At 44.5% G+C, this 24581-nt stretch overlaps 1 protein-coding gene across 1 annotated transcript in view; it reads right to left on the bottom strand.

Annotated features, from left to right (window-relative positions):
• The window catches only part of DIAPH2 (diaphanous related formin 2), a 3821702-nt gene that overhangs the window by 2709930 nt on the left and 1087191 nt on the right, over positions 1 to 24581 (bottom strand). The window contains exon 10 of the mRNA XM_086964614.1: positions 3073 to 3183. Within this exon, the coding sequence (XP_086820740.1) occupies positions 3073 to 3183 (111 nt within the window). The remainder of the gene's footprint in view (positions 1 to 3072; positions 3184 to 24581) is intronic.

Consider the following 24581-nt stretch of genomic DNA (forward strand, 5'->3'; position numbering starts at 1 on the left):
ACTTCGACCACTGTGTAAGACTCAGCATCCCTGGACCTGTGATGTGCCGCCGCTGCGGGCACCGCATGTGCCACACATTTACGGTGCCGGGCTTCTGCATAAGGGAGCTGGCCATTATTGTTTCCCTAAACGTGCGCACGTTGTCAGTTTGACATTGACTACACGTAGAGGGACTCTAAGTTTCTTTTCAAAAATATAGCTAACATTTGGACCTACACATTTTATTTTGTAAAAATTAATTGAATGTGTGTAAAATTTAGCAATGCCTAGGGAATTCTAGTAAAGGGAGCACCCATTGGCTAATCACTAGCGTGAGTGATTGCTGCATTATTTATTACTAACTTTGACGTTGTGCTTTAACTTTGGATAAAAGTTATCATGAATTCTAGCACCAAGAAGCCAATATTGGTGAATATGTGTGCTACAAATAATCCCTAACATACACTGTGCATACAGTATATCTAATCTGGTGCTTTAATCATAGGCTGTTTTAAAGAATTCTGATAAAAATCGAATCGTGCTGAAGACAGCCTTGATTAGTGTTGGATCGAGGACCCGGAAGTCTGCACACCTAGCAGACAGAGATAAAGCACCTTGTCAGAAAGTTTAGCGTTTTCCCTACAGGTGGTGTTTGTTGGCCTGTGGAAGGGTCAGTCACATGTCCTGGATTCCTGGCATTTAATTGGGTCAATTCTAGTTCTGCTCCCCAGTGTTTCTTGTGCCCCACCTGGCACACATCATGTCGGAGGATGGTGATGAGGTTAACATTTTGCCCCCCCCTGGACAAATTTCTGCGGACGCCCATGCAGTTGGACCCCTGCAACACTGCTCCAGAGCCTCTCAGAAGCTACAGGAATTTCCACCTACTCCCTTCCCTAGTTTGCCTCATTCCTCTTGAACACTGACACTCAATGTATGGCCCAGGGCCTGCATGCGGCCCTCCTGACCTTTATATGAGGCCCACTGGTCAGCAGGAGCACTGGGCTGCGGGTTACTCGATTCAGCACTAACAATAAAAAGATTTCATGTTACATAGACAGGTAAGCACTGACTTACAGCATAATTAGTGTTAAAGAAAGGATGCAACTCGGGAGTTGCACCTCTTTAGACCCACCATCTTTTTTAATCGCATCTTGCAGCAAAAAAGGTGTAATATAACAGTCTCTTCAAAAATCTAAAAGTGATTTTAATCAACATGCAGAACCTTTGTACGTGACTACAACTGATTGTATCAGTGCATTTAGAAGTATTAATTACAAAATCATAGGTTTCAAACATGAAACATGAAATTAGAAACATTATTTCTTCCCTCTACTCTGACAACAATGCCAATAGTGTACTTTAACAACTTAAGTTGTTATGTGCACTCTTTGTTTGGCCTGGGTTTCTATTATATATGAACAACATTATAGTTTATTAAATCAAACACAGGAGAAAGTTTTGTGCAGTGCACATCCTGAAGCCATATATTTTGAGGTCCTCTTTAATTTGATAATGAAGAAAAAGGAGGGAAAGTGAAATAAATCAATTGCCAAGGATCACACAATTTGGTAAAGTGGGGAAGCTGGGAATAATCCTAGGTTTTCTAGTTTCACATTGTTCTATTCAGCCACTAGATGTATATGCTATGCTTCTCCTACACCCACCTTACCGCCAATCGAACCCAACCCCCCTAGCCAACCACCACCCCGCTGGCATCAATGCGGCTCTCGGCCACATCACACACCAAACTTTGTGGACCCTGGGAAATGTTTGTGAGTACCCATGCTCTAGAACCACCATCAATTACTCCAACTAAGCTTTTTCTCACTGACTATCATCAAAACTTGTGTATATTTCCACACAGACATTCTCTGCTGCCAGCATTTACCTCAGCCTCTTCTAGAAGTGTGGTAAAGGATATGCGGGGAGAATATGTGAAATTATGTCTGAAGGAGGGCAGATTTTGTGTTTTGAGGATACATTAGAGCAGGTGCAAAGGATTACTTGTGATCATAGATGCATTTTATTGGGTACATTCAATTCAGTCAATCTACAAGGTTGGTCTTTAGTCATAGTATTTCCATTATAGAAAATCAGGGGTGGCTCCTCCGCTATGGAGGTGGAGCGTTACCCCCCTCCCGCCCAGCACACTCCAAAACATGAAAAATAAAAAGATAATGAAATGGGTTTAAAATCCATTTTATTATAGTTTTATTTTCCTTGTGCCGAGTCTTGGGGGCGGGGCCAAACTGATGACAGGCACTGAGGGGAGTGGTAGGTGCACTGCCTTCACTGAACATGTGGGTTTTGCAGGCCATCTCAGGCCGGCCAAACTCACATGCATAGTGAAGCTCTCTCTAACCTTAGCGGCACTGCTGGGGTTGGAGCGAGCAGGCACAGGCTCCCAGTCTGTCCTGGAGTGCACATCATCTGAGCTCAAGCCAATCCTGAAGCTACAGTCATGCATAAGAGCAGCTTCAGGATTGGCCACAGTGCAGGCTGGGAGCCTGTGCCTTCCTGCAATGAAGAGGGGAGAATCAGAAGAGTGTGACGTGATGGTGGAGGACACCAGGTAAGTTCTTTTATATAGTTTACATTTGTCTCCCTCATCCCTCTTTCCACCCCGACCTACCTCACCTCTTTTCCCTGAGATGAGCCGCTCCTGCAGAAGATGTTGTGAGTAAGGACGTTGCCGGAGGTGTCACTCAAACTTAGTCGTCCAAAACAGGAAGTCAGCAATAGTTATTCACCTGTAAATTGTGAGTCTGGTCTCATTTATGGATAAGCCAGCATAGTCCTGCTTAGTGTCAATACGTGCACGTTTTTGTGTACAAGTACGAAAGTCCTTTAATAAGCAGAAGTAATAAGTATATACGTTCGAAAACTTGCATCTATTTACACACATCTCTTTCAGGGACTTGTGGGAGGAAACTAACTACATGGTGCACTATGTGCTTTCCAAGGCAGCATTTTCAAGGAAAGCTGAAAATCCTCAACATGAAGACCATGCCATCAGAAGGTAAAACCTCAAGAGGCATGGTCCATCTAAATGTCCCTCATTTCTCTTTTCTGAGACAAACGAGTACTTACTGGTAGCACTTTCTTTAGTCCACAGCGCAGGAATTCATTTCTCAAATGTATCCGGAAGTCAAGATCTTCTGGAGAGGTGACAAGCGCGTTTATAAACTGCATACAGGCCACCTGTAAGTAGAAACCACAGCGATGGTTCAGCAATATTTCAGACTGATTTCAACATTACAACAAAGTCACATGGGTGGGGGGGCTTCACGGCAAGCACCGGGCACAGCATACTTCTAGGGGAAATGTTATTTGTTAACTGCAAGTTTGGAACACAACTCTAATATCCTTGATATATAAACATCGACCATGTGCATTTTAACCATGACAAAAACATCTTACCCTTCTTCAATCATGAAATCCATTTTTCATCCAATATTTTGGGGCCTATTCACAAAGGCATTTATTTTGGACTCCATAAAGTAGTTTTATTTACAAAATATACCTACATGCCATTGTGAATTTGCGCAAAAATGTCAAAATGGGAATATTTAAGTGATGTTCATAAAATTAGTACAAATAAAAGTGAATGTGCCCACTTTGCGTTTTTATTAAAATGAGTTGTAGGTTTCGTGTCGATTCACAAGGTCTTGTAAAAGTATGCAGAAGAATACTCATTTCCATATTCAAAAACACATTTGTGAATAGGTCCCTGCGAGTAAATCAGGGTAATTTAGAAAGCACTACACAAATCTCACAATACTGTACAATTTAACAGAATTAAAGGCATGAGCTGATATTTGCCAATAATGTGAAATATATCCTACTGCTCTCCAGGTGATCACTTCAATTGAAAAGCGATTTAAAGTGATGACAACTGTTTTTCCTGTGCTGTGCCTTGTATTTTCTAAGATCTAACCTGAAAGTACAGGAACTTTGAAAACGTTCGTTTTTTTAGTTAAGCAATGGCTATTGAAAATGAACCTTAATATGCAGGCATTAATGGTCGATGTGTTAAAGCTCACCCTTGGCATCTGCTGTAACCTGCAGGGCATGACTTTGAACTCCAACTCCTAGAGGCCATAAGTATGGCATAAAGTGCTATGTAAAAACAGTAATTAAATAATAATAATAGAATTGAATTGTTACTGGTATGCAACATATGTAGAATTCTGTGACTATGCTAAATCTGGTGACGTTTTGATTCTTGCAACAGTAAGCCCTCAAATTAAACATGTATACATTGGAAGTCCAAAAATTCTGTTATCACATGGGCAACCGTTGGCTTTTTCATTGAATGTCAAAGTTTTTTTTTGAATGCTTAACTATAACTCCACGGCCCACCTCCACAGCCCAGAAAAAACCTGGACCAACCAACACAGCAGGCCACACCCTCAAGCCTATTTTATCCTCCAACACCCACATAACCTTGCTCACATTGTCCGACTACTACATCATACATTTCAAGATAACTGCCCACCAAGCCACCCCACCAGAAAAACCCAGAGCATCATCAAGACACTGGGGCAAAATATTAGAAGAAAACTGGACCAAGACACTATGGGATCGGCTACCCAACCACAGAGGGAACCTTGATGTCGGCAGCAAGCGCTTAAATAAATGGCTTACCAACTGCATAAACAGGACCTAAAAAACAACAAACAACCCAGGAGACTTTACAAAAACACAGCCGCAAGATCCACATACAATGCCGCCCTCAACCTCTACAACCAACAACTAAGAGATGCAAAGAAAAAGGCCCTAAATCTCAGACTCGAAGCCAGCTCCAACAACGTCAAAGTAATCTTCTTCATGATCTAGGAATTCTCCAATCCTGCAGCTCCCAACAACAACATCATCCCATCTGAAGCACTTTGCAACAATCATTCAACCTACAGAACACCAATATGGAATCCCCCAACCAGCCGGCACAAAACAGCAACTAGAAGCCCCTCTCGAATGAAGAAACCTTCTCCCTGATGAATACCATCCACTCAGGAGTCCCCTCAGACCAATGTCCCCACTTCATATACAACCTTGGAATTTGAATTTGAATTTGAATTTAAAATATTTATATAGCGCAGCGTACACCAAACGGTTTCTTGGCGCTTAGGAGGCATAGGAGGCAGAAGCAGAGAGACAAGAAGAGTAAAGATTTACTGTGGGAAAGCTTGACTGAACAAAAAGGTTTTCAGGCCCTTGCGGAAGAGGGAGTAGTGTTTGATTGATCGTAGATGGTCGGGGAGGGAGTTCCAGAAAGTGGGCGCCAAAAATGAGAAATTGGACCCTCCCCACTTTTTCCTCTTATAGCGGGGTACCTGTAGAAGGGATTGGGAAGATGATCGAAGCTCTCTGGTGGGGACATATTCCTTTATCAAGGAGGAGATAAAGGCAGGGGCTGATCCCTGGCGTGCCTGGAAAACCATGCAACCGGTTTTAAAGAGTGAACGTTGCCGAACAGGCAACCAGTGTAGCACCTTCAGTAGTGGAGTTGAGTGATGGGAGCGGGGGAGGCCGTACACTGACCGAGCCGCCTGATTTTTCACAAGCTGGAGTTTTCGTAGGGTGTAGGCCGGAATGCCGTTATACAGGGCATTGGCATAGTCCAGCCGGGAGATCACAAGGGCACACATAATCAACTTTAGTGCCAAGGGGGAAAAGAAGCGGGAAACAGTGCGAATGGTGCAGAGAATGAAAAAGCAAGAAGAGACGACAGAGCTGATTTGTGAGTGAAGGGTGAGGTGATTATTTATTTTAATACCTAGGGTCTTGACTGTAGGAGAGGGAGTGGGAGGGGAGCCTAAAGAAGAGGGCCAAAAGGAAGAGTTCCAGGGACTGGAAGAGCCACCAGTGAGGACCAGCTTGGTTTTATCCGGGTTCAACTTCAGATGGTTGTGGCTCATCCAGTCCCTGATGAAAATCATAATGGTTTGAAAATTAGAGATAGAGTGAGAAGAAGAGGAAAGATTGAAGACGAGCTGGAGGTCATCTGCATAATTGTATACAGTGACCTCCAGCTGCTGGAGTGCGAAGATAAGAGGGTAGATATAGAGGTTAAACAAAAGAGGGGAAAGAGAGGAACCCTGGGGAATACCACAAGTGATCTTGAGTGGAGTTGCCGTGAACTCCCCCAGCCGGACCGCCTGGGTGCGATCCCGCAGGAAGGACGAAAGCCAGACCAGGGCTGAGCCCCCGATTCCCGCCGCTCTGATACGTGAAAGCAAGATGGAGTGGTCCACCGCATCAAAAGCGGCGGATAGATCGAGGAGCACCAGAGCCTGATGTTTGTTTTGGTCCAAGCCCTCCCTGAGGTTGTCCAGGACCGACACCACGACGGACTCGGTAGAGTGCCTAGGCCGAAAGCCCGCTTGACAGGACGCCAAACCCCCGGTTGCTTCCACATGGGCGCTAAGTGCCGAGGTAACATGGCGCTCAAGCACCTTGCCCAGATAGGGCAGCAAGGAGATGGGCCGGTAGTTGATTGGGGTGGATGGATCGGCGCCAGGTTTCTTTAGAATAGGCACAATAGTGGCCGATTTGAGAGCTGGGATCACAACCCCTTGTGCAAGGGAACTGTTGAGGAAGGTGATCGGGGGCTGAATGCAGACGGAGTAGATCCGTTGGAGAATGCGGGCCAGGCAGATATCGGCCGGAGAACCTGACTTTACTTTAAGGAGTGTTTCCAGAAATACTTCTTCCGTGAGAGGGGGGATCGAGAGTAAACAAGATTGGACGGTGGGTGGGAGGGGGTCAACATAAGTAGAGGAGGGGGGAGGGATGTTGGTCTTAATATTGGAGATTTTGTCCAGAAAATAATGATTCAATGAGTCACACAGGGACTGGGTAGGAGGAGGTTTAGAAATGATCCTCTCTGAAAAGGCTAAATCATGAACGATGGTGAAGATTTCTCTCGGTTGGTTCTTTGCCGCTAGAATTTTAGATGAGAAATGGGCAGTTTTAGCTCCTAAGATGGCTTTTTTGTACTCCTGCAATAGTGTGAGGTAGTGAGTTTTCTGTAGGGGACAATATTCCCTTCTCCACAATCTCTCAGCTCGCCGGAGGGACAACTTTTTTTCCTTTAGGTCTTCGTTGAACCACCGGTTCGCCTCCTTAGGTCTTTTGGTTGATATCCGGCGTAAGGGGGCTATTGAGTTGCAGCCTCCCGCGAGCCAGGTATCAATCACAGTAGCTTGTGATGAGGAGGGTAGACCCACCAGGTCAGGTGAGGAGTTTAAAAGGGAAGATGATAGTGAGGTAAGATCTACACGATTCCAGTTCCGTGCCCAGGTGTTTTTTGCCAGCGGAACCTTAGCAGCTGGGTTGAGGTGAAGGGAGAAAGAAATAAGGGCATGATCAGACCATGGGCATGGGGACACTGATATAGAAGAAATAGAATAGTTAAGGGACCAAACTTGGTCTAGCACGTGTCCGTGTACATGTGTCGGAACTTGAATGTGGGGGATAAAATTCAGTGATTGGAGTAGTTCTGTGAATTGCTTGGAGGCTGGGCATTCAAAGGGATCATTGGGCCAGTAGTTAAAATCACCTAGTACTAGGACTGATGCATGATTGACCGCCAGCGTGGCCAGTAGATCCTGAAAGGCTGGCATAAACAGGGGAGTGGGCTGGGGTGGTCGGTATGTTAACAAGCAAATGAGCGGAGGAGAGAAAGTGGAAGAGCGAACCACAAGGTGCTCGGTGGAGTCGATAGTGGTGGAGGGGAGGAGTTGGAAGTTATACTCCGACCTGGCAATGAGCGCCACGCCACCCCCTTTCTTGCCTGCCGGGCGGTCGGCACGGAGGGCCGCGTAAGCAGGGGAAAGGGCAGCTAAGAGGGATGGCAAGGAGGACTCACAGAACCAGGTCTCGGTTAGAAACAGTATGTCCGGCTCGTGGGAATCAAGTAGGACAAACAGGTCTTGGTGATGTTTCACCGCCGACCTGGTGTTGAGCAAAGTAATAGACAGGGGAGGAGGGGGGAGAGGAGGGAGCGAACGGGGCGGCAATGATGGTGGAGTGAGACCAAGGGTGGAGATGGTACTAATGGTGGAAATTGGAAGCGACCAGTTACCTTGCAGAGTTTTAAGGCCCTCAGAGGAATAGGAGATGTAAGGGGCATTAGGACGAGCCCCTAGCCCCGACCGGCCGCGGACGGGCGCAGACGGGCTTGACTTAGGCGCGACTTCGGCACGCATTCGTCGCGCCCGCTGCGCTCGTCCGCTGCGCGCACGGGGACACATCGCAATATATGGGAATCACCCCCGAGCAGCTGGACCGCTAACTGCGGTCTGGCAGCCTTCAGGCTACACCCAAGATGGCGCCCGCCCGCCCTCCACACAATCGGCACGAGCAGCCGTGATGGACCGGGGCTGGGGAGGCCACACAAGAAGGAGTAAGTGCGCAGTACGATGTAATTTTTAAAATAAGTTTACATACTGGAAGAACCATCATCTCTCCTGCACTCACTGCTATCATCAATACCTCCATAACCACCGCCCCCTTCCTGTCTTGCTGTAAAAATGCAGAAGCCAATTTCCTATTAAGAAAACAACAGCAGACCCCAAGACCCTCAACAGCTACAGACCGATCTCGCTCCTGCCTTTTCCAGCTAAAGTCATGGAGAAAGCCATCAATAGCCAACTAGCAGACCACCTAGAACTACATCAACTCCTAGACAGCTTTCAATCAGGCTTTTGTAACAACCACAGCACAGAGACAGACCTCATTGTGATCACTGATGACTTCAGAAGCATCCTCGACTGAGGAGAAATGGCAGCACTCACCCTCCTCGACCTCTCCGCAACTTTTGATATGATCTTCCACAAGTCACTCATCAGAAATCTTCAGCACTTGGGTATCTGTGGACCAGCCCTCAAGAGGACATCCTTTTTCCTAATGGACAATACTCAATGAGTTAGACTTCCCCCCTACACCTCAGAACCCAAGAAACTCATCTGTGGAGTTCCACAAGAATCTTTGCTTAGTTTAGCACCCTTAAACAGATACATGACGCCCCTCGTGTATATCATCGGAGCCTGTGGTTTCAACGTATTATCCTAAGCTGATGACACACAGCTCATCCTCTCCCTGACCAACTCAAAAATCACCGCCAATGCAAGCTTCACCAACTGCATGGGCAACGTCACTGGGTGGATGTAAAACAACTCCTTCCAGCTCAAAATAGACAAAATCGAAGTCCTAATCTTCGGTAACTACTACTCCCCTAGGACGTCTCTTGATGGCCCTTGGGACTTGCTATCACCACATAAACCTGCAAGCAAAGAACCTTGGGATCATTCTGGACACCAATCTCCTCATCATGCTTCCACATCCTGCAAACGGTAAAGTAGATTTTCAAGTGGATTCCACTGAACACCAGAAGAACGTTCACCTAGGCTTTCATAAGTAGACTTGATTATGGAAACGCCTACAACATCGGAATCCAAGCTCAAGTCCTAAGCAGACTCCAAACCGTTCACAATGCCGCCGCTAAACTCATCTTGAATGTCCTGAGAAATAACCACATCTCTCCACAATCTCCACTGGCTCCCAGGCCAGGAAAGATGTACGTTCATGCTACTCACCCACGCCTATAAAGCTCTCCACAGTACCAGTGCAGCTTACCTCAACCACCGCCTCAACTTCTACCAACCCACCACACTTTCGATCCGCATCCCAGGGAGGAGCACATCTCCCTTATATAAATAAGACTAGAAGTGGAGGTCCCTCCTTCTCATAACTCATAACCAAGACCTGGAACGAACCCCTTAAACACCTCAGAAACTAACCCTTCCACACGGACTTCCCAAAGAATCTCAAAACATGTCTCTTCCAGTCAAAACAGGCCTCCTCCCCCACAGCCCTTCCCTACTCAGCTCCTGAATACCCTGACAGGTGATTAGCTATGCTCTACAAATTAACATAACACAACATAACATAACAAACAACGGTCAAGTAACCTTTGTTTTTTTTCAGTGAATAAATAAATATATAAACATAAATATGGGTAGTTATAATTAGGATTGTGTGTTGCTTATAACTTTGGCGTCATTGAACAAACCTTCAAGAAACTTTCAGAAATAGTACTACCATTTGCCTAGTATGTGAATGGAAAGTTTTGGGGGATTCATCAAGCTGCAGCCAAGAAAAAGGGGGAGATCTAATTGGCTGCCACCATATCAACAACGATGTGGCAGCACCCATCTAAGTCCTGGAAAAAAAGTATCAAAAAAGATATAAGGGGATAGGGTGGGGCTACCCTAACCCTCTAAGCTGGTTGCCAGGGCCATTAGATTTATAGAGAGGCACACGGCCCCCCTCCACAAGCCTATACAAGGAGCAGGATCACATCCCCAGAGGCTAAGTTAATAATAAGAAGAGGAAGCATGTACTCTCCTCCCAGTGCCTCAAAGTAGTCCCAGGAACCCCATCTCTGGGGCAGTACTAATAATAGGAGGAGGGGGGCCTCCCTGCCTGTGCTGAAAGGACAAAGGGGTTTCCTTCCAGCTGGAGTTCGGCATGGCAGCCCACACTCTGCCAGGGAAAAAACAGAGTCTTGCTCCTTCCCAGCTAGAGCAGTAAAACAATTCTGTTCCCATCAGGTGGGAGCAGAGATAAGGTTCTAGCTCCTGTTGTCACTCACTATGGTACTGGCTGGGGAGCCGGATGTCGCTCAGGCAGCCCTGAGGCTCCCCTGTTGCCCCAAATGAAGGCAGGGGTGTGGGAGCTCTGGGTGGGCACTGGGTCACCCACTCAAAATGAAAGGAATTGTCTGCCTCCCGCCACAATGATGGCTGGGGAGCCAGCTGGGGCTGTGGGGACCTTGAGGCTCAATCATGAACTAGTAAAGTAGCTATAACCTATGGTCTCGCCATGCACTTCTAATTAATTCCCATATTACAACACTTATGAAATTTTTGATGACATCATTGATGACATTCCTGCAACATCTGAACTGCGCATGGTGGGAGCGCAAGTTATAGTCTCTTTAGGGAGCGAGTTATAGTCACCCAAAATAAGTAGAACTGGTGAATTTCAGTTACTTTTTGTTTAAAATTTCACCTAACTATAATGTCAGTTTAACCTTTGATTATTACAGTGAACATGTAGTTATAGTTAGATCAGAGTTTCCACAGAAGATGCAATGTTTGTTTTGCAAATAACTTTGAAACTATTTGACAAATCTGCTAAAGACTTTCAAAAGAAAAAGTTCATCCACTTCAGGTCCTTTCAGCCCGACCGATCTAGAAGGGGCTTAGAAAAAGGGGAGAGGGTTCCAAAACTTTGACTTCCCTTGTTAATTCCCATAGGAAACTTTGCTCTCTGATACAATAAAAACAGCTGAACACAATTACACCTAATTTGCCAAATGTTAGAAATGTGCTCTGAAGCGTGCTTTTTATGATTTGCTGTAAATTAGGGGTGGGCGATAAATTCTGTTCTCCTGGTGGAGTTGGCAGAGTTTTAAACACATATAACACAGAGTTCTGGCCAAATTCTCCAAACACGCTTGGTGGCATTTTTTCTCACGCGTGGCTTGCCAATCATAAGTTTGCAACACCAAGTGAGAATTGGCATCCTCTAGCATGCTTTTCAGTCTCTAGTAGGCGCCCGACGATAATTTTTCTTAGTGCAGGCGGTCGCGGACAGTTGCAACAATTTGCCATGAGAAAGCTGCAACTAAAGTAGAAAATCTACTTGAACGGCAGCAAAGAAGCAACACCATGTAAGGCCACGTGGCGCCGTTCGCACTGATTTTTTTAACACGGTACAAGCTCTGGGTGGTAAAAATCAGAGCGACGTGCTGATTTTCGCCTGCTCACTGTGTTTTGGGGAATCTCGCAGAGTTTTCATGAAACTCAGTGAAGTTCTGCACAGTGAAACTCCACAAGTTCCGCCCACTTCTAGTGTACAACTAATCACACATTTTTGAGGAAATTGCACTTAAAGAAATGCTTGGGTTTGGCTTAAATGGGTTAAAAAGTTAGTTATAGTTGGATGATTGGTACTGCAGGAGTCCCACGGTACCAAATATAAAATAATAAGGCGTCCAAGCTAGCTTTTTCTCCTTTCCTCCATTTCTGTAGCAGCCCTGGGTTTTGAGAAACCTGATTGGATAGCCGCAACTGAGAAGAAAATATTGTGGCTGTCAATATTGGACTTGGGGACTCGGTCCCAATATTCTGAAAATATTTTAAAATAGACAGAAGAACTGTGGTACCTGAAAAATATATATTTTCTAAAAAGTGTAAAACAAAAATGTTGGTTGGGTGTCCATGGGGTTTAGCTGCCCTGGGGAGAAGGGAGGAGGAAGGTTGAGCACAGGCCCTTGCAGAAGTCTGACACAGAGGCCAACTCCATGCTGTAAAGGGCTGAAGGCAGTGAGCAATTAGGGATTGGCTGCCCACGGGAGATTATCTACCCATAGTAGGTTTGAGTGCAGGACCTGACCGGGCATCAGACCATATGCCCAAATCCCCACTGTGCCTGGTCATAGGCCTTGAACCACAGGAAGTTGTTTGCCCATGGCACGGCTGGGAGTAGGACCTGGCCGGGCCCTGTTTTGAACCCCAGCTGTGCATGGGTGAACACCTTGTGCAGCAGGGATTTCTCCACCAGTTTGGTGCCTGGAAAAGGTTGGGTGCAGGACCTGGACAAAGACTTGGCCCTGTAGACAACCCCTTGCTGTCCATGGACAAAGATATTTACAAAAAGGGGTGGTGAGGGACAGAGTCTCTGAATTGAGCAGAAAGCTCTCACCCAGTCAAAAGATCAGGGCTAGATCCAACACCGTTTTTTAGCTCACTGCACCATCCCAGTTTCAGAACCTGGCTGTATGCAAATTAGTCTGTTCCTGTCCCAGTGCATGATGGGAACAGGACAAACTAAACTACAGAAGCCAATTCTTACACTGGGAAGGAAACAAGCTCCCGGGGACGTGGGGTGAAGTAGATGGAAGAATATGATCGACCCCCCAGAAATTCACCAGTTAAGAGTTTACCAAGCCAATTCTAACTTGTGCCTCTGCCATGCCCTGTATATGATCTCATGTACTACATCATTCATGACATCTAAAATGACATAATTGATGACATCTCAAATGAAATCATAGATGACGATACTAATGACACCACTAATGACATCATAGTCATATAAAAGCAAAAAGAACAGATGATGGATGGAATGCTGAACAATGCAAACATTCACCCTCAGTCAACAGATCTGGGTTAATCCATCACTTTTTGCAGTTGTCACCATAGTCATATAAAGCGTAAAGTTATTGAGTTTACACATGTAGATCCATAGCATGGAAACAGTGTAAGCCTGGAGGCAGGTCTGATTGTACATGTCAAAAGTTATATGGCACACCGTATACAAATCACCGAAGTTTGAGGTGCAAGTAATACCCAATGTTAAACAAGGTAAAGGCTGAGTGGATCTGGGTCACAGAGACATGTTTCAAAGCAGGTTGTTGGTTAAAGTGAAAGGCTGTTCCAAAACATCTGTGAAAGAGTTTACATATTCTCTTGACAACAGATCATTCTCCAGTGGATATCTGGGCATGTGTTTTTGTTAAAGATTTTGAGGCAGTGCAAATTCATTAATAATCTAGAATGTAGAGGTTTCCCACTTGTAAGTGAATTATTTCACAATGGTGCGGTAAGCACGTCTCTATGGTTAAATGCAATGTGCCCATCTCAGGAATATGTGTAGTGTAGTTTACTAAATTACGGATTGTTGTCCACAGCGCCAGACCTAAAATTGTGGGTCATGTGAAGTCCTTAAGAGAGGAATAGCATTAAGGTGAATAAAATATTGTCCACAGGTGTAGCTTGTTGCATTACTACAAGTCCACAACCCCTATGGGATGGGTTCAAAATGATTGTAAGATGTCATCAGTGATGTCATCAATGATGTACTTTATCATGTCCTGAGTGATGAAATGTATGCAATCCTCGGTAAACTATACCGGTTAAGTTTCAGTTTTTTTTATTTGTTATCTTGTTTCAAAACCCAACCATGACATCACTTTAACCTTCGTTTTTTCAGTGAATTGGTTGGATTTTGTTAATGCAATCTAAGCCCTTACTTCCATATCTAATTATAATACAACTTTAATATTTGTTTTGTTTTTCAGTTTATTTATGGGCTTTTTTGACCATTTTCAGGCAGTACTCTCCCACTGCACACAGCCTATTGGCCATGCACAGCGGCAAGATTGGTTGCAGATCCTGGCCAGGCCCTGTGCCCAATCCAGCTGTGGCAGGCCAACCCCCTGTCCAGCATTTACTCTATTCAGCACCTGGTCCCCACATAGGGCATGTAACCTCCTGATCATTATTTTTTGGTCAGCTGAAAGTTCGAAAAACAGCCATACCACTAATTCTTTCTCGGGCATCGGTTGCGGCGAACTGGATGGAATGTCAATAATCTTGTTCTCTTCTGATGTGGTGGATGATGTGCTTAATGTTTCCTGGTGTCTGCTTGCTTTTTCCTGAAACCCATGATGGACTAGGATTTGCAAGACATGGGTTTGCTCTTAAGTAGGGTTTTTTGAATGTCCAATAACATTTTCTTCTTTCATTTTATTTGTTTTACTTCCCATACATACCATTGTACTCCCACGAGATGTATAGAGCCAAAAAGAGAGTACCAAGGGAATCCTGCATGGGTTTTACTTTCTACTCCATCAAGTACTGTGGGGCCCAGAACATAAAAAATAAAGTGTTTACTATGAAGAAGTCATTTTATTTAAATTTTGAGCGTAGATGTTGCCTTAGAGGCGCAAATAAGCAAGGTGTCTTGTTACTGCTATGCAAAGAAATGGTACTTCGTTACCAACAACTCACAGTACATTTGCTGTGGATTGTTTGCCATCACTTTCTTTATTTATCTGAGAGTAGTTTCAGCCTCATTACTTTCATTACAGAGCTGCACTTGGGAGAATTCACATCGATTGCATTCTGCTGAATTTTTATGGGACTTTCTCATGTTTAGGTGGGAGTAAGCGTACTCCGAATTCATTGTGGCATCAGGAGACCAATGCGAACATCAGGAGAAGAACATATAAGAGAGAATCTGGCTGTGCAACTGGCATAAATATTCATTTGGCACCTCTGGAATGCTCAGTCATCTTAAAGCATGGCATCCCCACCAGTAAAAATGGCAAAACGGAGTTGCAATGAAGAAGAGAGACATTCCACATTTTTCTTGGCACTCCAGAGTCTCCATGCAGGACATATTGTACCCGTGGATGTTCTTAATGCACAACAGAAAGAGCTAAACATATCCTATGTAAGGATTGGACTGTTATGCATGGACTGTGGAAAACTATTTTCTATGTGTGCTGCAGTCTATACCAAGCAGGTTGCTGATCATGAAACCATTTACAAAAATATTATTCCACCCATGTTGTGATACCCTGTTTTTTTCTTATTTTTTAGTTAATCCTCCAAACAAAGTTCTTAGAACCCCCACTCTTGGTTGACTTGTCTATCAGTTAATGTTAATATAGACTTACAGCGTCTCCTAGCAGACTATATTCATCATTTAAGACCCACTCTAGTGTTAATAAGCTGAAGCTAAAGGCAAAGGTCTGTAACAAGGGAATGGGACTGTAAAGGTCAACACAGCAGCATGGTCTGTGGCCAGGCGGCTCTCCACCTAACCCCCATGGAGCTGCCCACACTCTGGAGGCAGCCAACCCTACAGCAGGCAGCCAACCCCTTACTGCGCACAGCTTTCAGCTGTGTGCAGCTGGAGTTGTACACAGGACCTAGCCTTTGGCCTCTCAACACACCCAAACTTTCACTGGCAGCCAACACCCTGCAGACAGCCAATGTCTGCAGCACAAAATCCTTCAGCTATATGCAGCGGGGATTTGGACTGCCTGCAACCAACCCCCCGTGGGAAGTCAACTCCTTTGACCATGTGCTGCAGTGAGTTGGCCACAGGGCCCGACAACCACCCCAGATGTGCATGGCCTTTGTCTGAGTGCAGTGGGAGGTGACCGCAGTTGACCCTCTATGGGGAGCTAAACCCCCCCATACCCATGGCTGGCCAATGTCCAAAAGCGATGCACTTCAGGCCTCCACCCAATCCCCCTATGGGCAGCGATCCAACCACCCTGCAGGCACATAACCCTCTTGTTGTGCATGGCCTTCGACCAGAGGCCAGGCCCTGCAGCCAACCCCACCTTGGATCACCAGCGCTGCACATGGACATTGGCTGTTCACAGTAAATGTAAATGTGTTGTATATAGCGCACTTCTACCCTGAGGTCTCGTAACGCTGCATACATACGGCTCTGGAACCCTTCCTGGCTTTCCTATGAGATGTCCACTCCTGGCCACCCCCAAGGTGAAGCCAGGCATCCAAGCGCTGCTGGGGCCGTTGTGGAGATTAAGCAAGCTATTGCCCAGAGTCACAGAGTGGGACCCATGATTAGACTAGACACCGAGGCGAGAATTATCAGGTCCGGGTAGATTGAGTCCAAGGTCCGCCGAGGCGGGAATTGAACCCTGGTCCCGGGCCAGACCTCTGCATCAGGGTCTACCACTCTAACCATTGAGCCACGTTTCTCCTACTCTTCACAGCAGTAGGATGGCTGCATGGCCTGGCCTCTAGGCAGGTCCTGTGCCAAAGCCCCAAAATGAAGGCAATCTTCTGAGGAGTCAGGGTCTCCCCTACCTCCCCATTATTTCTTTGTGTGACTTCAAGACACAGGGACTGAGTCACAAAGTCCTCTAATGAAAGCTGCAACGTTTTCTCTGATTGGTGGCCAGCCAATCAGATTGTTCAGAAAAACAGGAGAAAAAGCTCACTGAGCTTCACAAAGTTCACTAAAGTATAACTGACATAGTTCAGAGTTTTTTTTTTTTTTTAAGGCTAGTTTGTCTTTCATACCAAGACCTAAGTACAACATCACTTTAACTGGTATTTTATTTCAGGGAATTTCTCTTTTTTAACATACGTTAATGTTGTACCACCTAACTAAAATGTCACCTTAACCTTAGTTTTTTTCAGTAAATATATGTGTATATAAGTCTATCAAAACTTTCTACTTTAAAATTAGGGAGCTGTTAAGGGGCAGAAAATGTGAGTAGTCTGAGTAAATAGATGTGGGAAGGTGATGTAGTACTTATGGAGATGACTCTCTCTTTAACGAATTTTAGCCCATTTAAAAATACAATATGCCACATTTTCACCCACCGGTTTCATGACCACATTACATGTCAATGCTCATTTACTTCAGCCTGCTCTTCAGAAAAGGCTCATAATTCAACAGCTCCTGTTGTAACAAAATGGGTTTCAAGAGTGCCTTTCTTTTGTTTTGAATACAAAATGTTAGCTCTCCAGTTATTCGTTAGAACTCTGTGGTGACGTTGCACTTGATTACCAGAGAGTTAACTGACAGACCGCTGCTAGTGTTAGCCGTCACAATCTTTTACTGAAAAAGATAAAGAAGACATTTGACAACTCACAGAAAATGTCTTCATTCTAGCTTTTTAGAGCACCAACCATAATTTCTATGACACAAAGACACCCCTAATGTTGTCCATTTACTGCAGTAACCTCTGTAGGAAATGCCTTTCAGTTTTACAGCATTGATTCCACCAAGATGTCACTGAGATGTGTCCTGCTTTTGTCTCAAATACAGAAAGTTAGCAGTATAGTTGTTCATTAGGTTATTTTTGGTGATAGTGAAGGACAGGCTTTTACTACAAAGTATTTCAACCATGACCCATAGCTTCATAATGGCTGAAACAACATGATCTCAATTTTGTAGCCAGCCACTCAAGGATGGTTCAGCTTGGGACCCTCCCCACCACCCCATGCCCCTGGGAGTCAAGTTGTGCTCACCCTGCCACCTTCTATATATATATATTTTTAAATTGATTTTTAGGATGCAAGGACCATGTCCCTCAGTCTCATAATGGCTGCCACAACATGTTGTTCATGTGGTGGCCAGCTAATCATGGTTTACTAGTTCCCTTCAAATTGACCATTGAGAGCATATCCGGACCATATCTCAACATCAACGAACCAGATATTCTTACATTTTTAAACCCTTATGCCCGACCTAAGACTCCCCCCCCCCCCCCGTTTTGAACATTTGAAAGGATTTACACCACATTACAAATAGTACTTTCTGAGGAAAGTTATGGCTTGTTGTGGAAATTGGTGTAATTGTGTTCAACCATTTTTTCTGTATTGTACCGCAAAGTTAACTATAGAAATAAACATTGGAAATCACACTTTTAGGACCCCTCTTATTCTTCGCCCCCACTTGACTGGTCAGTGCAAAGCTTTCAAAGAAGGAAGCAAGGTTGATCAACGTTTTGAAAAGTTTCATGGGATTCATTAAATGGCACCAAAGTTATTAGGGAAACAAACACCTTTTCCTATGGAAACTCTGACCTAATTACACTTATCCTATGGTGCAATACTGCTCTGAAGGGGTTCAAGTAACATCATAAGTCTTGAAGCTAAAGACATATTATGGAGCTTACCCATAATAGAATTTCATAATGTTTATTTTGCTGATAAGAATGTGTTTCTCAAACAGCGAAATGTTTACTGAAAAGAGTAAGTAAAATATTGAATAAAATTGTTTGATAGACTGCAGTAAAAAGAAAAGTATTTGAGTATGTAGTAAAGAACATAGAGTGTCAGTTAACAAAAGGTTTTCTTTCCTAAAAACACCTTCGAGCTGTAATCAGAGACTGTAAAAGTTGCTACCAGCAAGGCAGGGGTAACAATGGACACTGATTGCACAGAGAAAATTCAGCTTTTGTGAATAGACTGTTGATTAAACAGTAGGCAGTGGTTATGTTGAGAGATTATTGAAGCTCCTGCCAGCAAGGTAGACGTAATAAAGGACCTTGATTGCTTTTAGAAAGTTCTGGTTTTGCTTGGCTTTCACAACTAGACTCCTAATTAAATAACTTAAGCTTGGAGATGCTTGAAGTTTCTCATGCAATGTTTACCCTGACAATGTTACACATTCCTAGTTATATATTTCTTTATATGACCTGTTTATTTGGCGGGTACTTAGCTTCAAAGGCTGGGTCTTCTTCAAAGTGGCGTGGCAATGGTCATTGAATAGAATTAGAATTTTTACATTTACCTTCTGCTAATAGATTGTTGATAAAGCAATGGGCAATGGTGAGAGTTAGAGGATCTATCTGATTCTGTGGCTGTAACGTTTACCAAGTCTTGGGGGCGGGGCCATTGCGATGGCTATCACGGAGGGGGAGTGTTGAGCACTGCTATCAGTGCACATGTCGGTTTGGCCAGCCGTTTTAGAATGGCTAGACCGACATGTGCACTGAGCTGTCGTCAACCCGAGCTGTGTTGCAGGGTTGGAGACAGCCGGCACAGGCTCCTAGTCTCTATGGGAGCGCAAACGAGAATGCTCAGGCCAATCCTGACACTCCTCTTATGCTGCCAGGAGCCTGAGAGAAATGTCAGCACTGGCTGCAGCGGAGTCTGGGAGCTTGAGATGACAGTGGGCTGGAGCCAGAGAGAACCATAAGAACGGTGACGCGGCAGGTAAGGTATTTGTTTTTGTGTTTTGTTGTATGTTATGTTGCCCCCACCCCATCCTCACCGCCCCACTACTTTGGTTTGACACCAGCCGCTACTGTATCTAGGTCTGCCTGTCTGCTGCTATTAGCTGCCTTTCAGTGTCTAAAGCGGTCTGTGTACCCACTTATCTGCTTCTCTGTCACTGATGCAACCATCCAGTACCTTACTATCAGTCGAGATATCACCCTAACACTTATCGAGCAAATACAGTTCCTCTTAACTTGTCAACAAAAGAAAATGGATGCCATCGGATAGCGAGCATCCACTGCACCTGCGCTGGCGTACATCCACAGCTCCAGAGCATCGGTGTTTTTCTCATTTATTGCCTGGACTTAAAGTTTATGTCAGCAGATTCGGTGTTTTATAAGCTCCCCTCTTTTCGTGATAATATTCGCGTTGTTTTAAGGACTGTTCTCCACAGTACCCTAACCGGCAGAAATGCAGATTTCTGCAGCAGTGCCGCAGTCTGAAAGGAGGCGGCTGCAGACAGGCAGAAGCCTGCATCAGATCAGCATTGTGTCTGCTCGAATGATCCCTGTTATGTTACAAAGATGACACGAGCGAACAAGCCAAAGCACATGTCCAATCCGAAATTAATAAAGAGAAACGGCGCCATCTGCTCCGATTGTTTTTGCCAGAAGAAATTCTGGCTTAATGGTTTGTGAGAATACTGTAGATTGCAAGTAAAGAAAGCATTTTTATCAGAGGCAGGCTAATGGATACGGCCGATTTACATCTACTTAAACGAAGGTGTATGGATCAAGGAGGCGATAAAACAAAGGGGACCTTTACAATGAACTTTAACAAAGGACATGAATCCGGCTGTCAGTGTGGGGTTGTGACCTCTAAAGCAGTTACATGGATACTTGACAGGAACAGAAAACCTGCCTGGCACAAAATTAGCATCAGTGATGCGAGTGGAAATGCAAAATACTGCAGAGAAGCCTGGAACACACAGAAAGAGAGAGAGACAGGAAGATGATGGCAATCTTCAAATTTCAAATTAAACTCATGATTAGTGGCAGGTTTGCTAATTCCTAATGACTTGGTTTTTTACCTGCCACATAGTAATTGGCATTTAGACAAAAAGTGTCAAGACAAATCAGTATTGCGATACAATATATAACAGATCTGGGCTCATGTCTGATTATGATGAGAAACGTATTGGAAATACAGATCACAAAGCTAACCAAATATACATGGAGGTGTATACATAAAAGGTGAGATGCACTAAGGAGTTCAAACAAATGAAAATAATATGTAGCACTAGGCTGTTTCAAGGCTGCTGGCTCATGAAATTAGGCGGGCTGCAGATAATGGAACATGCCCTCCTTAATGCTGTGCCTGCCATGGCCAATTCGATTTGGCAAGGATTGTTGGGAGCAGTCTGGCTTGCCTTTAGAGACCAATTACAGGAGCAGGGAGCCTTGCCATCAGTTCCAAACTGACCGCGTCCATTTCTAGTACTTAAAATATGTGCATGGTGCAAAAGAATCAGCACTTCTTTTTAATGTTTACATATTCCAAAGTTATGGAAGCTGAATATATGTATAGTTTTGCAATGTGTTAATAGGTAGATGTATTGGCAGGCAGACAGGCTATCATGCGGCGGATGGAATGCTCATGGTGTGGATCATTTATATGTAATACAAGCCACTTTGAACTCAACATATTCATTCATGGCACGCTCTCTCAATGTCCCTTAAATGCTAAACATATACGATTGTGATATACAAATTAAATTTGCAAACAACCAATCCTAACTAGTTATTTTTTATTAAAGGTATACTCGTGCATTATACATTTTTCAATGCATAATCTAAATTTACTAACTTTTATGAATTGTTAAATATTACATAGACTATAGTGATAGTTTGTCAAATTTGTATAATTATCTATTATTGCATTAATGTAATTATCTTTTTTTACCGATACTGTTTATGTTCCTGACCTTTAACATCCTTTCTCACCTCTCCACAACTTTTCTATTTCTTTTCAGAGTTTTGTTACAATTTTATGGTGGAATTAACACGTGATTGTCTAAAAGAACATTTTATTCTCATTTTGATCTCAGTCAGATTCGTATTGTCACACTTATAAATAGTCCATAAGTATAGCTTGTCAGGTATCTGTGTGTGATATAAGATTTGTGAAAGGTTTCATTTTATTACAACACAAACTTATATTCAATAAAAAACTATTTTAAACTTAGAACATTTGCAAACTAGCAAGATCAAGTTGTGCTTAAGTATACTTAAGGATTTTTCTTTTTGGTGGTATCCAAAAGTAGAAAAAATATATCATCCACATTATTTGAAGAAGACTTCAATTTGGATGTCAATTTACATGGTACACGGAAAGGCCCATACATGGAACTGATCGGAGGAAGTATCTTTTTGATCAATGTATACTCTCTCAACATCTTGTCACCCATCATGATTTTTAGCAGGTACTCCAAAAGTATGAGATTAAGAGTAAGAAGGTTAACAGCTTTGTGATGTATTCCTACTGAAAGTAATGATGGACTGGGAAAGTTTCTACAGAGTTTAAGTGATTTGCACTGTAGGAAGATGGCTTTTTAAGTGATATATGAATAACTTAGTATACAGTGCAAAGCAACCAGTTATTCCCTTAAAAGTGGACAGGGCCTTGCTATGCAATCCCTAGGTGCTCTGTTTGGGGTAGTGTGGTTGAGCAGCCATAGGTTTAGCACAGAGTGGTGCAAGACATTTGCAAATACACACAATGATTATGAAATGGCAACATGACTCAAGAAGGAGATCAACACCAATGTATACAAATAGCCAGAATCTTTATATATATTTAGGCACCAGTGAAAAATCGTTCACGTAAATGCTGTTTAAAATAGCAGGTTTGAAGTAAACGGCTGCTTGATACTTTCAAGCGCGATTAAAGCACTTTGCAGCAATGTTAAGCTATGGAGAAAAGATACGCTGCATTCTGTTACTTAACGACTTATGGGACCCTTCCCCAGGACTTTAGGTGAGTAGATGGCAAGGTCCAAGGCAGCACCAACAGGTCATCTCGGAAGGCATTGTAGTGTACATGTGGAAAGGTGCGTTTTTCAGCATCAGGAGATTTTGAGGGATTTTTGATACTTTCAATCGGAATTGAAAGTGTTCCACGTAACATTAAGCTATGCAAGAAAAACACACGCAGCATATAGGTACTTAGCAGTGACTTACTGGACCAATTTTCTGGACTGGGGAATGGGGCAAGGTCCAAGGCAGCATCAACAGCTCACATCGGGGGTCTCTCTGGTGTCCAGGTGCAAAGGTGCATTTCTGCGTCGGATGCCCCATTCACTTCTATGGAGGATGGGTCCGATCACAAAGGCTTGGACTGGGGGACCAGTTGAGGTGAAACAGCAAGGGGTCTCATCTATTGGCAATTTCCAGGGATGTGTGGGCACCTTTGGCTATCTTCTCCAGGGCCCAGGGTCTACGGGTGCAGAGGTGTCCTTAGGCATCAGGTTTTTGTCACTGGGAGCGATTGCAGTTGAGGGGACCTGCACAAAGAGGCTACAGGCGGCATCAGGAAGTCTACAGTGGGCAAGTCCAAGGTGGACTTTGTCTCTGCTGCACTGGGAGACCACACTGGCACCATTGGCCCACTTCAACTTGGGCATGGAGTGATTGGGCAGTGGTGGTTTCCGGTGTCAGGATTTTGGCAGTCCAGAGGCCTCACATCAGTTCTTGGGTGCCTGCCTGCAGGATGCAGGGCAGCAGCTCCACAACTCCACAGGATACTCTTAGATCTGTTTCGAAGGCATGCAGTTTTCTCAGGCTTTTGGAGTCACAGCTGCAGGACGAGTTGACTTTGAAGGCATTTCTCAATGAGGGATGCAGACAGGCAGGTGGGGCTGGGGCCAAGTCAGCTGCTAATTCTCCTTTTCTCGGCTTTTGTGGCTCTTTGGTCCTTCTTCTTCTGAGATCAGCTGGAATCTGCATCTCTGGAGCCAGGGCCTTCCCCTAAATGCTACATGCATGAGCATTAGAGGGAGTGGCAGGCAGTAGCCAATGGACTACTTACCATTTGGGTGACTACACCAGTGGTGGCTGCTACGAAGCGGTGGAGGTCGGTAAAAAAAACACTTACCCGATTACCGCCGCAGCTTCTCCTTCTCCTCCATCTTCTTCTCTTCCTGGCTTCCGGCAGCACACAGGCTCCCTTAAGGCAAGCGTGACACTGCTGTCACCAGCATGACAGCAGTGGCGTGATTGGTCTGAGTGGCCTGTTTCACTCCTCAAACAGTGCCTGGGACAGTTCTCCACCCAGCTGTGTAACACAGCCAGGTGGAGAAATGCTAAGTGAGCATTACTGTCTGGTCAGCCTAAGATGGCGGGCAAAACTGTTAAGCACATTTATTGTGCACAAACCACTCGTCCTCCCTGTGACCCCAGCCCGTCCTAACATAGCCCTGTATCCGGTACAAAAAAAAAAAGAAGAGTGGGGCGAAGCTCCTCAGCCTAAGCGCAGGAGCCGCTGCTGGACTACACCCTCATATGACCATGTCCATTGGGATGTGGGCATAACCCTGACCCTGGTTGGTTAATTCTATGTCAGGACCGGAGGCTTCAGATTATGCTATATCTTCCTTCGCTTTATTAACATAAAGACTCCACAGCAGCTTAGGAAAAGATATATAATAGTAACAAAATGCTTTACGACATAAAGCATTGACGGAACGTTCAACAGATCAAAACAACAACTCCCAAGAGTGTCTTTGTATAATGACAGTCCATAGTCCTTCCACTCTGTCCATCACCGCTATAAATCCGGCCTTCTCTTCTTCTTCCTCCTCTTTCTTCGCTGCTCCCGCAGCCAGATAAGTGCTTTTCATGTTTTTTTCCTTTCGGTGTTTGCTGATTGTATTGTGTGTACGATCGTTGGGGGACTCACTCCATGGTTTATTCCCTTACAGAGTCACCGGTCGCGGGAACGCTCTATCGTTCCTACGCGATCTTTCTT

The sequence above is a fragment of the Lissotriton vulgaris genome, chromosome 4_1, assembly GCF_964263255.1.
Source record: "Lissotriton vulgaris chromosome 4_1, aLisVul1.2, whole genome shotgun sequence".
Lineage (NCBI taxonomy): Eukaryota > Metazoa > Chordata > Amphibia > Caudata > Salamandridae > Lissotriton > Lissotriton vulgaris.